Source organism: Oncorhynchus mykiss, chromosome 30, assembly GCF_013265735.2.
Source record: "Oncorhynchus mykiss isolate Arlee chromosome 30, USDA_OmykA_1.1, whole genome shotgun sequence".
Taxonomy (NCBI): domain Eukaryota; kingdom Metazoa; phylum Chordata; class Actinopteri; order Salmoniformes; family Salmonidae; genus Oncorhynchus; species Oncorhynchus mykiss.
The window spans coordinates 14,216,854-14,232,181 of record NC_050570.1 but is presented as its reverse complement, the minus strand read 5'-3'; the positions used below and the strand labels follow the sequence as shown (position 1 = coordinate 14,232,181).

At 43.9% G+C, this 15,328-nt stretch overlaps 1 protein-coding gene across 1 annotated transcript in view; it reads right to left on the bottom strand.

Moving 5' to 3' along the window:
• Nucleotides 1-2,078: 2,078 nt before the first annotated feature.
• The window catches only part of LOC110521387 (protein phosphatase 1H), a 38,980-nt gene continuing 25,730 nt past the window's right edge, over nt 2,079-15,328 (bottom strand). The window contains exons 7-10 of the mRNA XM_021598917.2: nt 8,836-8,899; nt 7,165-7,272; nt 4,293-4,444; nt 2,079-3,828 (exon numbers count right to left, since the gene is read on the bottom strand). Of these exons, the coding sequence (XP_021454592.1) occupies nt 3,681-3,828; nt 4,293-4,444; nt 7,165-7,272; nt 8,836-8,899 (472 nt within the window). The 3' untranslated portion in view covers nt 2,079-3,680. The remainder of the gene's footprint in view (nt 3,829-4,292; nt 4,445-7,164; nt 7,273-8,835; nt 8,900-15,328) is intronic.

Genomic DNA, 15,328 nt, shown 5'->3' with positions numbered 1-15,328 from the left:
GCAAATCATTCCCAGAACAACAGCAAAGGACCTTGTGAAAATGCTGGAGGAAACAGGTACAAAAGTATCTATATCCACAGTAAAACGTGTCCTATATCGGCATAACCTGAAAGAACGCTCAGCAAGGGAGAAGCCACTGTTCCAAAACCGCCATAAAAAAGCCAGACTATGGTTTGCAACTGCACATGGAGAAATGTCCTCTGGTGAAACAAAAATAGAATTGTTTGACCATAATGACCATCGTTATGTTTGGAGCACAGGGGTGGCAGCATCATGTTGTGGGGGTGCTTTGCTGCAGGGGGGGACTGGTGCACTTCACAAAATAGATGGCATCATGAGTCAGGAAAATTATGTGGATATATTGAAGCAACATCTCAAGACATCAGTCAGGAAGTTAAAACTTGGTTGCAAATGGGTCTTCCAAATGGACAATGACCCCAAGCATACTTCCAAAGTTGTGGCAAAATGGCTTAAGGACAACAAAGTCAAGGTATTGGAGTGGCCATCACAAAGACCTCAATCCTATAGAAAATGTGTGGGCAGAACTAAAAAAGTGTGTGCAAGCAAGGAGGCCTACAAACCTGACCCAGTTACACAAGCTTTGTCAGGACGAATGGGCCAAAATTCACCCAATTTATTGTGGGAAGCTTGTGGAAGGCTACCTGAAACGTTTGACCCAAGTTAAACAATTTAAAGGCAATGCTACCAAATACTAATTGAGTGTATGTAAACTTCTGACCCACTGGGAATGTGATGAAAGAAATAAAAGCTGAAATAAAACATTCCCTCTACTATTATTCTGACATTTCACATTTAAAAGTAAAAAGTGGTGATCCTGACTGACCTAATACAGGGAATTTTTACAAGGATTAAATATCAGGAATTGTGAAAACTGAGTTTAAAATGTATTGGTCTAAGGTGTATGTAAACTTCCGACTTCAACTGTATTGAGTAAGTTTAGCGTTACAGTGTGATTGAAATGTAAAGCCAATGTTCCCACGCTAGCAGAGACTGCATTCACGGTAAACACTGCTTAAGTCGGCTCAATTGGAAATTACCTTTACATTTCTATCACACAATCTGTAACGCTTCGATGATCCAGACTGAAGAGAGCCCTGGTCCTCTTTCTGCAATGTTTTGAGCAGGTCAGTCATAGAGAAATAGATGAGTAAAGTTTGTGTTATCAGAACAAAAACACTTTGAAACAGCTTTGAAATAAACATGCCAAATACATTAAAAGGAACAGAGACAAATTAACATGCATTAGGCCACGACTAGAGTAATTTGATTGGATTAGAAACAGTGCGGTCTTAGTCAGCGACACACACATCGGACATCAACACCTCCCTAACAACGTTTTTGAACAACTCAGATGAATCAACTTAAAACGACATCTAGCAAGTCCCAAATTCTGACATCATAGTGACTGTGTGTGTTTTTAAGAGCGCCAGTGGCATCAGTAGAGGTCCCACGGCAGTAGGAGAGATGTGTACAATGTCCATTAGCGTAGTTCATGACTGGACATCCAGGAACATTGTCATCATACTGCATTGAATAAAGGAAGTTCACCTGGCATTACGTCCTCCATTTTCTAATCCAGAAAATGGAAGAGGTGGAAACACAAGAATACACTGTACATCCTTCATACTGTATCTGAACAGCAATCGATTCAGGTTAATGCCCTAAATGGTTAGTTTGCAGAGTATTGTTCAGCAAAGTGTAAATACCAGACTGCATAATAACAAAAGGATTCAGGATAAAATAAGAATTCCTGTACAGCGCAGAGGAGGCTGGTGGGAGGAGCTGTAGGACAGGCTCATTGTAATGGCTGGAATGGCATTGAATGAACAGCGTCAAACCTGGTTTCCATGTTTGATACCGGTCCATTTATTCCATTCCAGTCTGTACAATGAACCGGTCCTCCTAAAGCTCCTTCCACCAGCCTCCTCTGGTACAGACACATTTTCTGTATAGCATCCGGCATGAGAATTGGTCACATAGCTCCCTGAGTTGTGACACATGTTCAGTAAACTACAAGTAAAGATAACTTAAAAACAACAAAAAACAGAGAGACACAGTTTTCATACCAGCATTCAATTTAATCTCATGTGTTTCTCCCAAGCACTTGCTAATAAATGTATCTGCTTAAGGGATGTAATTCTAGCCTTCAAGAACTGAATGTTCATTTGAGAGATCCACACTCGTAACTTGAACTTTTGCATAAATCAAGCATTTGTCTCAATAAGATAAAATGAGACAACCATGTCTCAATTTAGGATTCAGCTGTAAGAACATTCAGTAAACTTGACCAATTTTACATCCTATTCATGTCGCTATACAGAACACATTTCCTAATATTTTGTTACAGAGCTAAACTAAGCTATATTTGTATGAAAACTAGTGACAATTCATTAAGGAATGGCTGTTTCATATTTGAAAAGTAAACGAGCACGCAAACAGGATGATGCAAACAAGTATTTGACAAATAGGAAACTAAAAAGGTTCAACTGGGGCAAGGGATTGGATATCTTGTTTAAAACAAAGCAGAAACATGAGGTAGCCGTTTCACAATTATGTATAAAATGTGTTTCTGCACATCCTTTAAGTAAATCAACTTTCAGGGTCATCGCAATGAAAGAAAAAACAAGCCTGTCAAAATGAAGAAAAAAATAAACAATGAGAGATTAACATTGTCACTGGCAATAAAACGACCATAAGTCTGACTTCATTCACCTTTCACTTGGAGAGGAACACCCAAACAATAGTTCTGAAAGCTGAACGCTATAGTTTGTCTGTGGTAGGATTGTACTGTCTAGGTCAGTGACTTATGTACGTAATGGATCATAGGGACAGAAGAGGTTTCATAACGGTACAGTATATACAGACAACTCAAAACAGGTTCTTTACACTGTACAGCATGGATATCTAAAATCCACTCATTTCTAAGCATTTTTACTTGTTCATAATCAGTAATATAGTAACAATATCTCATCTAAAAAGGATAAAAAACAATCCCATAAAGCATTGCACTTTGAAAGAGAGTCCCTTTGTCTTTCCCCATGCGATATCCATAAGAAAAGTATTGCCTTTGTGAAAGCAATACTCTTCCATTGCATCAGAAAATATTTGGCAATGCAGAAGCCGTAGCCTACTGAAAAACAACAAAGGGTTGGTTATGAATTACTCGAAATACATGGCCCCGGTGGGCCTTTAAATCCAGAATTGTCATTTGTTCCCTTGCAGCACAGAAACACAAGAAGAAACTGAAGGTACTGTATATTGGAACATCCTGAGATTTTCCTTCCTTTCACAAGAGACAAGAACAATCATGCTACCCTGTACTGTACAACAACCAGCAGCCATTTTGTTTCCTCAGGAAAACCATTTGGGATGAAGCACTGTGTGAGCACCAGGGCATTGATTTTAGGACAGAGGGGATAGGATAGATGGTAGAGGGGGGCAGCCTGTCTAGAGTCCCATGGTGGGTGGTGAGCTGGCCCTTAGCTAGGTCTGCCGGTTGGGAGAACGCCTACAATTGCACCCTATTCCCTACATAATGCAATACTTGTCATGGCCTTGGCCTAAAGTAGTGCACTATATAGGGAATAGGGTGTCATTTTGGACACAGAACCTGTCTAGAGTCCCATGCTGGGTGGTGGTGAGCTGGACCTGGGCTACGGCTAGGTCTGCAGGTTGCCGTACCTCAGAGGGATGATGTAGACAGAGATGTCGTCTCCGGAGCCCAGACGTTCGTTGGCTATCCTCCAGCCTCGGTCCTTCAGGACCCCCCGTGCCCTCATCACCAAGTCCTGAGCTGCCATCGTGTACCTGGGTCACAATGGAAGAGACAAAAGACACTATTGACAATATACTTTGACATAGGGAAACAGTTAGTTGTAATCATCTCCATACAGTGTGTGAACAAAGAGCAAGAGAATGATGACATTATAACCTACACTTTAGAAAGTCTCTATACTCTCCCACCAGTCATCTGGAGTTTACTTAACCCCAAACTAAGAAAGGGGTAGGACATTTCAGAAATGATTTTAATGTTATCACTTAAATCAACCATCATGCCATGGGATCCTCAAGAAAGGAACCTTTACGTTACTAGTCTCACAAGCTCTTCATTGACTTCAGAAAATACTTTTAAAATGTGTGTAATTACAGCAAGATACTGTAAGAAGCATATCCTCTCCAAATAAGAGTGAGGTGAGTGTGATTTGACCACAGCATGTCTGTTAGCAGCTGGGCTACAGTAGTATGAGCAGAACATGGAACGTAGAACATGCCTATACTGGTCGTCAGGGCCACAGTTGGCAAGAAAACCAGTGACTGCCTCGGCAACGTCCTGGTTGGATAGGACGTCCCACAGCCCATCTGTCCCCATCACCAGGACGTCATCCACCCCATGTTCATACTGCGTCAGTGGGTACACTTTGACCTGTGGATGGGGAGAGAGGGGGTTAATAGTGATCTTATTACAGAGAAAATAGAAGATCACAGACACATCCAGTCTGCACTTTAGGCCATTAATGGTGATAGAAAATCAACACCATTCAGAGGTATGCACTACACAATTTGTAACACCGTCTCCCTCCACACATTGTAACACCGTCTCCCTCCACACAATATCCCTTTAAGACCGGTGTGGTCTTAAAGGGATACTTCGGGATTTTGGCAATCAGGCGCTTTATCTACTTCCCCAGAGTCAGAAGAACTTGTAGAAAACATTTATGTCACTGTTCCCAGTATGAAGGAAGTTAAAGCTACACACAATTCCCCATAATGGCAAAGGAAAAAATGGCATTTATAAATGTTTGCAAATTGAAATAAATAAATAAATAAATAACTGAAATATTCCATTTACATAAGTATTCAGACCCTTTACTCAGTACTTTGCTGAAGCACATTTGGCAGCGATTACAGCCATGAGTCTTCTTGGGTATGATGCTACAAGTTTGGCACACCTGTATTTGGGGAGTTTCTCCCATTCTTCTCTGCAGATCCTGTCAGGTTGGATGGGGAGCGTCGCTGCACAGCTATTTTCAGGTCCCTCCAGAGATGTTCGATCATGTTCAAGTCCAGGCTCTGGCTGGGCCACTCAAGGACATTCAGAGACTTGTCCCGAAGCCACCCCTGCGTTGTCTTGGCTGTGTGCTTAGGGTCGTTGTCCTGTTGGAAAGTAAACCTTCGCCCCAGTCTGAGGTCCTGAGTTCTCTGGAGCAGGTTTTCTTCAAGGATCTCTCTGTACTTTGCTTCGTTCATCTTTCCCTCGATCTTGACTAGTCTCCCAGTCTCTGATGCTGAAAAACATCCCCACAGCATGATGCTGCCACCCCCATGCTTCACCTTAGGGATGGTGCAAGTTTTCCTCCAGACATGACGCTTGGCAATCAGGTCAAAGAGTTCAATCTTGGTTTCGTCAGACCAGAGAATCTTGAGTCCTTTAGGTGTTTTTTGGCAAACTCCAAGTGGGCTGTCATGTGTCTTTTACTGAGGAGTGTCTTCCATCTGGCCACTCTACCATAAAGGCCTGATTGGTGGAGTGCTGCAGAGATGGTTGTCCTTCTGAAAGGTTCTCCCATCTCCACAAAAGGAACTCTGGAGCTCTGTCAGAGCGGCCATCAGGTTCTTGGTCCTCCCTGACCAAGGCCCTTCTTCCCCGATTGCTCAGTTTGGCCGGGCGGCCAGCTATAGGAAGAGTATTGGTGGTTCAAAACTTCTTCCATTTAAGAATGATGGAGGCCACGGTGTTCTTGAGGACCTTCATTGCTGCAGACATTTTATGGTTACCTTTCCCACATTCCACAATCCTGTCTAGGAGCTCTAGGAGACAATTCCTTTAACCTCATGACTTGGTTTTTGCTCTGACATGCACTGTCAACTGTGGGACCTTATATAGACAGGTGTGGGCCCTACCAAATCATGTCCAATCAATTGAATTTACCACAAGTGTTGTAAAAACATGTCAAGAATGAGCAATGGAACCAGGATGCACTTGAGCTCAATTTCTGGTCTCATAGCAACGGGTCTGAATACTTATGTGAATAAGGTGTAAATGCATCGATCAGCGCTACTCCATCTACTAGCACTGCTACAGCACACGCTCTTCAAGTATCTGGTATAATGAAAAGGCATCCTGCAGTATGTCACAATCAGAGAACACTAAGTAATGCCCCTGGCTTTGGTCTTTGTACAAAGTGCCATGGTTTTGAAGTATTGTTGTTTCAATGTGCTGGTAGAGGGAGTACTGTTATGGTGATAACCATGGACATGTTGCCATGTTGTTCCTCCATAGGAGGCATATCACGTCACCTCATACAAACTGGCAGTGCTAGTCAGTCACTGAACAAACACTACATGAAGACGGTGTTGTAATAGTGGTTGTGAAAGAATCAGTCGAAAGGCTATAGGCAAAAAATATTGTCTTATCAACCTCTGTCTGACTGGAATAATAACCAGCAATGGGAGACACAATCTTAAGAATCTGTTTCACAATACAGTTCAAGGGAGATTTCGAAATTGAGACGTCATACTGTAAAACAGTGATGACTCTCCCACTAACCACATCTAACTTTTGACCCACAACAGGAAGTGATTAACAGGAAGAGCCTTGACCTTGGGTTCACCCAATGGGAAACCGTGGAAACCACTGACCGCTGGATTCCATAGCAATTTTATGACCTCCATCTTATATACATACTGTCTGCACATGTATTTACTGTGACTTTAAAGCAACAGCAAGGGCAGATAGACGGCAAGGAAAAAAGGTTTAAAAGAAGAGATCTTAAAAAAAAAGTTAATCTACTGTAGTAGTTGCATACTGTCTGAACCATGACTGAACTCAGAGGGTGATGAATTAAAGATCAAGAGAGTGTTGAGAGCTTCCTGACTATCAGGAGGCAGGAGGTACGTGTTCAGTGGAGGGTTGGTTGGGAGGTGAGAGCTTCTTTTAAGACTTGATGGGCCCTGGTCAAAAGCGGTGAACTATAAAAAGGGATAGGGTGCCGTTTGGAACACAGGCATGGCTTCCTCTCATTGTATCATGATGATCTTGAGGTCAATAAGGATTGATGCACTGGAATGTGATTACGGCACTATTAAAAACCCATCAGGTTATTGATAGACAGGAAATAGAAAATGAGGAGTACAGTACTCTACCTCGGGACAGCAGGACAGGAAGGGCTTGATGTAGATGTTGGAGTCATGCACTTTGAGCTCGTGGTCTCCCAGGCCCCTGGTGACCCCGATGGTAGCCAACACACGGGCCTGTGGAGGGATGAGACCATCAAAGAGAGGAACTATAATCACCTCCCTCTGACCCTATGATCCTCATTCCCCAACTCTATTTTGGCAACAACAATTATTTCCAAACCAATGTTTGGAATCATTTGATTCATTGAAGTCTTTTGATGTGTTGACCTCAGGGTCAATTCTACCGTTTTTTCAACTCTGTCAACTCCGCGGGATGGGGAATTGAAATAACAAACATGAATTGAAAGAATCCTCTTAAAATAAATCTACAAAATTGAAATTCTATTTACCCTGGCCCAGATAAATCAATCATACTCCCCTCTGAGATTCCTTATTCATCAGGGCAGAACTGAAAACTGGACCAATGATGGCCTCATGACCTTAATAATGATGACCTCCAAGGATATGTTCTCTCTGAGAGCAAATCTGATCTTCATAAACGCACACAATCCTTAACGATCTCTCGCCTCTCTCCCTAGTCTGAGACACCGGCACAGTCTACGGTCTCCCTCATTTGTACTCTGTGTGAAATTCCTTTTGATTGCTACTGTCTGCACATATCACCTCTGTCTCTGAAAAGGGCTATCGGCTCGGAGCTGGGGAGCAGTACTAATTGAATCTATATCAAATAGGAGCCATGTGAGGAGGAGAGAGAAAGAGAGGAGGGAAGCGGTGAGAGTGAGGAGAGAGGAAGATGAGAAAGAGAATGGCAGACCGAGGGGGGCGAGGAAAGAAAGAGGGGGTAAGAGTGAAGGTAGAGGAGAGATTGAGGAGGCAGTTGGCCTGACCTTGGATCAGTGTGCAGTGCAAATGCCGCAACTAGAGAACGATGAAAAGAGAGACTAGATAATGATGGAGAGAGACAGGGAGAGAGGGAGTGAGAGAGAGCTCCTCGGGCAGAAGGAGAAACGTCCTGGGATTAACTGTTGAGCGTATGTACGGACCCAACATGCTGTGCCAGGCTTTGAAGTGCTCTGGCGTTCCTCTCCAGCAGATCCCCATGCACTCCCTTCTATCGCCATATCTACCCATCTCTCCCTCCCTTCTAACGCTCTATCTACCCATCTCATGCCCTCTCTCCCTACACTCTATTGCCCTATCTACCAATCTCTCTCTCCCCCACTGTAAAGGGGGGACAGGCCTCGGCTAGCACTTGATGTCATGGGAACAGCCGACTGTGATAGGAGGGTTAGTGTGGTAACAGACTGCACTTGGGGGGATATCTTCTTGGTCCTCAACTAACGACACAGCCCTCTACTACATGTCAGATGATGGGCATAGTAGTAAACTGTGATAACCAGACTTTGGCTTGGCATCTCAGGAACCACATTAACAAGATATAGGCTAGCAATCTTATCGTGTGTGCAGTGTGACTGTTATAAAGATGGTCTGTAACGCCACCATAGTGAGCCTTCCTGCAGGCTGAAACTGCTCCTTCCTCCAGTGTGACACTGGGTTGACTAATGGTGCCCTGGTGGAGCTTTGATTACAGCTTAGCAACACAAGGCTGTGGGAGTAACCCTATCAGCAGGCAGGGAGCAGGGAGAGAGGCAGGCGGTTCGGCGAGAGCAGTCTTACCTTCTTCCCTTCGCCGTAGATTAGGGGAAACTTCAGGTCGTCGTCCTCAATGGTTTTATATGCCCTGCACACCGGAGAGAAGAGACTTTAATGGGTTTTTGTTTTATGGCAGCCAGGCAGGCAGTGGTTCGTACGCAGTGTGCCCGGGAGATACACCACCTCCCTCAGCTGAGCTGAGGAGACAGAGTTAGGAAGAAAAGAGAAACACCCAGACAATACAAAGACAGAAAACACATCTTCACATTTTTTTTTGCGAATGTATACCCTTGTGACAAAGTGGGAAATACCAATGAATGTATGAGATGGTGTTCCCGTTTCAGATTGTTTGTGTGTGTGTGTGTAGAGAGGGGTGATTGATTGACCCCCCCCCCTGTATAATCCCCCATATTCTCAAAGCAGTGCTTAAACAACCCCCACTCATGCATTTTTCAACAGCATGTGACTGGGAGTCGATGAAGATGCAGTACAAGAGATCAGACTGGAAAATATTACACACGTGCTAAGGAAAGGTCTTACATTTGAATCTGGGCATCTATAGTACATTCAATGTAAAAACGTCTATACTGGCTCCTTAAGAAAGCCAATGTACTAATGCACATTCCTTTTCAGTGTTAAACGTTCCACCTTCCTTTCTAAGCAGCAGTTATGACCACATCGAAAGTAACCACCCCATGGTCACAAATCACACACCATTTATACCAACTGAAAGGATTCTGGATTTTCTCTTCTAAATTCACACCTGGTCCTGCATGTGAATGTGATAAACACCAGCTTGGTAATGAAAGCCATCCTACCATATCTTGTCAGATGCATTTCAGCTGTGCTGGTGTAGAGAGAGGAGGGTTAGACAGGACTGGAATGGTTTTTAGATTACTGGTTCCACTCGGAGACCATATGCTTCCACCCTGGGCCAGCAGGACTCACACACTCAGCACTTTCTGCAGCGTGCAGAGCTAGATCGGAGGCCATGCTATCCATCCATCTACAGTATTTATCTATTCATCTATCCACCCATCCATCTGCAGGTATTCCCAAACTGGGGTACGTGTACCCCTTGACGTCAGAGGTACGCCAAATAAAAATGTGATTCCCATTTTTAAAAATGTTTTATTTAAAAAAAAATTTTTTTTTAAATCTTCACATTTTCAAAACAGTCCCTTTATATTTTCCCACGGGGCCGGGCCATACATTTGGGTGTTTCCCCCCCCCCCTCGCCTGAGTAGCCTCGTTTCACTGCCAAAAATCTAATTAAACCATCTAGAGTTCAGATAAATAACAACAATGCCAAATACAGGTAACCTAGTCAAATAATTAACATCCAATCACATTAACCGTTAGTCTCTTGCGGGAATTGCACTAACCGTCCGTATGTAACCTACCATAGCAGCTGCTCATGTTGGTATCTGTACTAATGGCGCAAAAGCCATGACAGGGAGACATAGTGGAGTGGTAACTCGCATGCAAGCAGTTGCTCCCGACGCCACTTGGGTACATTGCAGAATCCACCGAGGCCCTTGCTGCCAAGGGAATGCCTGACAGCTTGAAATACGTTTTGGACACTACAGTGAAAATGGTTAACTTTGTTAAAGCAAGGACCTTGAACTCATGTATTTTCTGCACTATGCAATGATATGGGCAGCGACCATGTAACGCTTTTACAACATACAGAAGTGTGCTGGTTATCAAGGGGCAAAGTATGGACACGCTTTTTAAAAATTAAGAGACGAGCTTAAAGTTCTCTTTACTGACCATAATTTCACTTGTCTGTCCGCTTGCATGATAACGAGTTTCTCACACGACTGGCCAATCTGGGGATGTTTTTTCCTCACCTGACTGATCTGAATCTAGGATTAAAGGGACTCTCCGCAACTATATTCAATATGCGGTACAACATTTAGGCTGTTTAAGTAGTTGGAGCTCTTCTCTGTCTGTATTAACACGGACAACACACAGGACTTTCCATCATTGTATGATTTTTTTGTTTGCAAATGAACTCAAGCTTACGGACAATGTCAAACGTGATACAGCGAAGCACCGGAGAGACTTAGATGCTCAATTATGCAGGTACTTCCCTGAAACGGATGACACAAACAACTGGATTCCTTATCCCTTTCATGCCCTGCCTCCAGTCCACTTACCAATATCTGAACAAGAGAGCCTCATCGAAATTGCAACAAGCGGTTCTGTGAAAATTGAATTTAAATCAGAAGCCACTGCCAGATTTCTGGATTGGGCTGCGCTCAGAGTATCCTGCCTTGGCAAATCGTGCTGTTAAGACACTGATGCCCTTTGCAACCACGTACCTACAGTGGGGCAAAAAAGTATTTAGTCAGCCACCAATTGTGCAAGTTCTCCCACTTAAAAAGATGAGAGAGGCCTGTAATTTTCATCATAGGTACACTTCAACTATGACAGACAAAATGAGAAAAAAAAAAATCTAGAATATGACATTGTAGGATTTTTTTAGGAATTTATTATACCCTTTGTTGGCAATGAAAGAGGTAAAATGTTTTCTGTAAGTCTTCACAAGGTTTTCACACACTGTTGCTGGTATTTTGGCCCATTCCTCCATGCTGATCTCCTCTAGAGCAGTGATGTTTTGGGGCTGTTGCTGGACAACACGGACTTTCAACTTCCTCCAAAGATTTTCTATGGGGTTGAGATCTGGAGACTGGCTAGGCCACTCCAGGACCTTGAAATGCTTCTTACAAAGCCACTCCTTCGTTGCCCGGGCAGTGTGTTTGGGATCATTGTCATGCTGAATGACCCAGACACATTTCATCTTCAATGCCCTTGCTGGTTTTCACTCAAAATCTCACGATACATGGCCTCATTCATTCTTTCCTTTACACGGATCAGTCGTCCTGGTCCCTTTGCAGAAAAACAGCCCCAAAACATGATGTTTCCACCTCCATGCTTCACAGTAGGTATGGTGTTCTTTGGATGCAACTCAGCATTCTTTGTCCTCCAAACACGACGAGTTGAGTTTTTACCAAAAAGTTATATTTTGGTTTCATCTGACCATATGACATTCTCCCAATCTTCTTCTGGATCATCCAAATGCTCTCTAGCAAACTTCAGACGGGCCTGGACATGTACTGGCTTAAGCAGGGGGACACGTCTGGCACTGCATGATTTGAGTCCCTGGCGGCGTAGTGTGTTACTGATGGTAGGCTTTGTTACTTTGGTCCCAGCTCTCTGCAGGTCATTCACTAGGTCCCCCCGTGTGGTTCTGGGATTTTTGCTCACCGTTCTTGGGATCATTTTGACCCCACGGGGTGAGATCTTGCGTGGAGCCCCAGATCGAGGGAGATTATCAGTGGTCTTGTATGTCTTCCATTTCCTAATAATTGCTCCCACAGTTGATTTCTTCAAACCAAGCTTCTTACCTACTGCAGATTCAGTCTTCCCAGCCTGGTGCAGGTCTACAATTTTGTTTCTGGTGTCCTTTGACAGCTCTTTGGTCTTGGCCATAGTGGAGTTTGGAGTGTGACTGTTTGAGGTTGTGGACAGGTGTCTTTTATACTGATAACAAGTTCAAACAGGTGCCATTAATACAGGTAACGAGTGGAGGACAGAGGAGCCTCTTAAAGAAGAAGTTACAGGTCTGTGAGAGCCAGAAATCTTGCTTGTTTGTAGGTGACCAAATACTTATTTTCCACCATAATTTGCAAATAAATTCATTAAAAATCCTACAATGTGATTTTCTGGATTTTTTTTCTCATTTTGTCCGTCATGGTTGAAGTGTACCTATGATGAAAATTACAGGCCTCTCTCATCTTTTTAAGTGAGAGAACTTGCACAATTGGTGGCTGACTAAATACTTTTTTGCCCCACTGTATGTGAGGGTGGATTCTCCGCCCTCACTAGCATGACAACTAAATACAGGCACAGACTGTGTGTGGAAAATTACTTAAAACTGAGACTCTCTCCAATACAACCCAACATTGCAGAGTTATGTGCATCCTTTCAAGCACACCCTTCTCATTAACATGTGGTGAGTTATTCACAATTTTCGATGAACAAATAAGGTTTAATATGAAATATGGTTAAATAAAGAGTAAAATTATTGATTATTATTATATTATTATTTGTGCCCTGCTCCTGCATGTGAGCCGGGTTGTGACAAAAACTCACACTCATTCTTATGTTTAATAAATGTATTGTATAGTGTGTGTGTGGCAGGCTTACAATGATGGCAAAAAACAACATTTGAGAATGCGCTGACCCTAGTGCTAGAGGGGGTATGCAGCTGGAAGTTGAACGTTTGAAGGGGTACGGGACCATAAAAAGTTTGGGAACCACTGATCTACAGTATCCATCCATCCACAGTATCCATCCATCCGTCCACAGTATCCATCCATCCATCCACAGTATCCATCCATCCATCCACAGTATCCTCCTTCCATCCACAGTATCCATCCATCCATCCACAGTATCCTCCATCCATCCACAGTATCCATCCATCCACAGTATCCATCCATCCATCCACAGTATCCATCCATCCACAGTATCCATCCATCCATCCATCCACAGTATCCATCCATCCATCCACAGTATCCATCCATCCATCCACAGTATCCATCCATCCATCCATCCATCCATCCACAGTATCCATCCATCCACAGTATCCTCCATCCATCCACCGTATCCATCCCATCCACAGTATCCATCCCATCCACAGTATCCATCTATCTTCAGTATCCATCTAGTGTTATACAAACGTGTAAGGCTGAGCACAGAAATACTGTCCTTCACTTTAGCACTTAAATATGATCTATGGTCCTTTCTGACTCATTCTGTAGGGTTATTTTCATTCCATCATTTCACCTACAAAAACATAAAGCTTTATACTGAAAAGCCCCAGCAGCCTTTATGATTTCAAAGGACATCTAGCAGACATCTTCAGACTAGTCCCTATGGGGACTGAGTCAGACTCCCAGTGAAGTTAGTGTTTTACCAGGATGCTCCCAGTCTCAGAGCTCGGTCTCGCTCTGTCTAGCTGGAGATAAAGCATTTGTGACAGCGTGACATACACACATTAATCCCCTTATAATACCTGCTCCCACTCATACCTCTGGGACTGTCAGGGACAACACTATGGTCGCTGCAAACAGCACCAGACATTCACAGGCTCATTTTCCTGACGAAGACTCAGCTTGGGGTTGAAATATTGTCCAATGAACCTACCCCTGGGAGCATGTACCAGTGTGTGGATTTCATTGTTCATTAGACCATGGTTTTATACAGTGTGGTGGTCTATTTCAGACAACCACACTGTAGTGTGTGACAGAGGAGAGGGGAGGAGAGGTGGTGGGTGTAGTAACTGCTAGCCTGTATCCTCCACTCTGCTGGTGATGAGAGATGGAGAGATGGGCAGGAGAGCAGTGATCTCATCTCTTACGAGTGGGCAGGGCCACTGCTCAGTGTACTGGGGTGATAGAGAGAGACATTAGAGTTACGTGCTCAGTATAGAAACCACGACTCAAACACACACAGGCACTTACACACACACACATCAATAAACTGTGGGGTGACATTGAGGGGCCGTCAGCTGCAGTCAGTCATGTATGCAGTCAGACAGATTGCGATATTAGAGAGTAAAGGCAAACCTTAAGACAACCGTTTGCCCAAGTTTGATAGACTATAAATCGATGCAGTGTGCGTTCAGAATTAAAAACAGGGCCAAAGTGGACAGGGGTGTGGGCCTACAGTATCTCTCAAAAAATAGACTATTTACATCACACTGCCATCGTAGGCAAGAAAGAGGGGAGTGCATGTGGAGAGGGAGAAGGAAGAGCGAGAAAGACAAAAGAGAGCAGTAAATAAATGTGTGACAATGATGAACGTTCTAGGATTCACCCCTCTCTCCTCTCCTTTGTCTCAGAGAACAGGAGTCCAGTGAGACAGCTTGAGTCCCTTGATCTCCTGCTCCCTCTCTCTCTCCCTCCCTCCTGGTCTCCCTCCACTGTGAGCCGGGTGTTTGAACATGTAGAACATGCATGCTGCTAAACATCCATCAACAGAACACAGCCCTGAAACACCACCGCCTGCCATCCTTAACAACCCCCCCATCTGCACTATCAACTCACAGCCCAGCTCACTGCCAACTGGGCATGAGAGGGAGGAGGTGGTGGAAGGAGTGAGGGAGCACACACACAAATGCAGTTACGTCCTTTTGTCTGTTATGGTACACTAGTGGCCAGTTGTAGTCCTAAGAAGAGGCCACTTTTAAAGGAATCTGTTTAAAAATACATCACAGGCATGTCTGAGTCAGTGAGACAGATCCTCAGTTCTGGATTCAATAAGGAGCAGCACGGCTCTACCTCGGCACATCTTAAAAGCACACAGACAGAACTGCATTGAGAAACGCTCCAGCACCAATAAACCTCCCCTCAATCACCTCTTGCTCGTTCACTCCTCCCTTCAGTCTGCCTCTGTAGCAAAGATGATGTGGAGCTGTGATGGGCCCTAGTTCTGTCCAGATCACTGA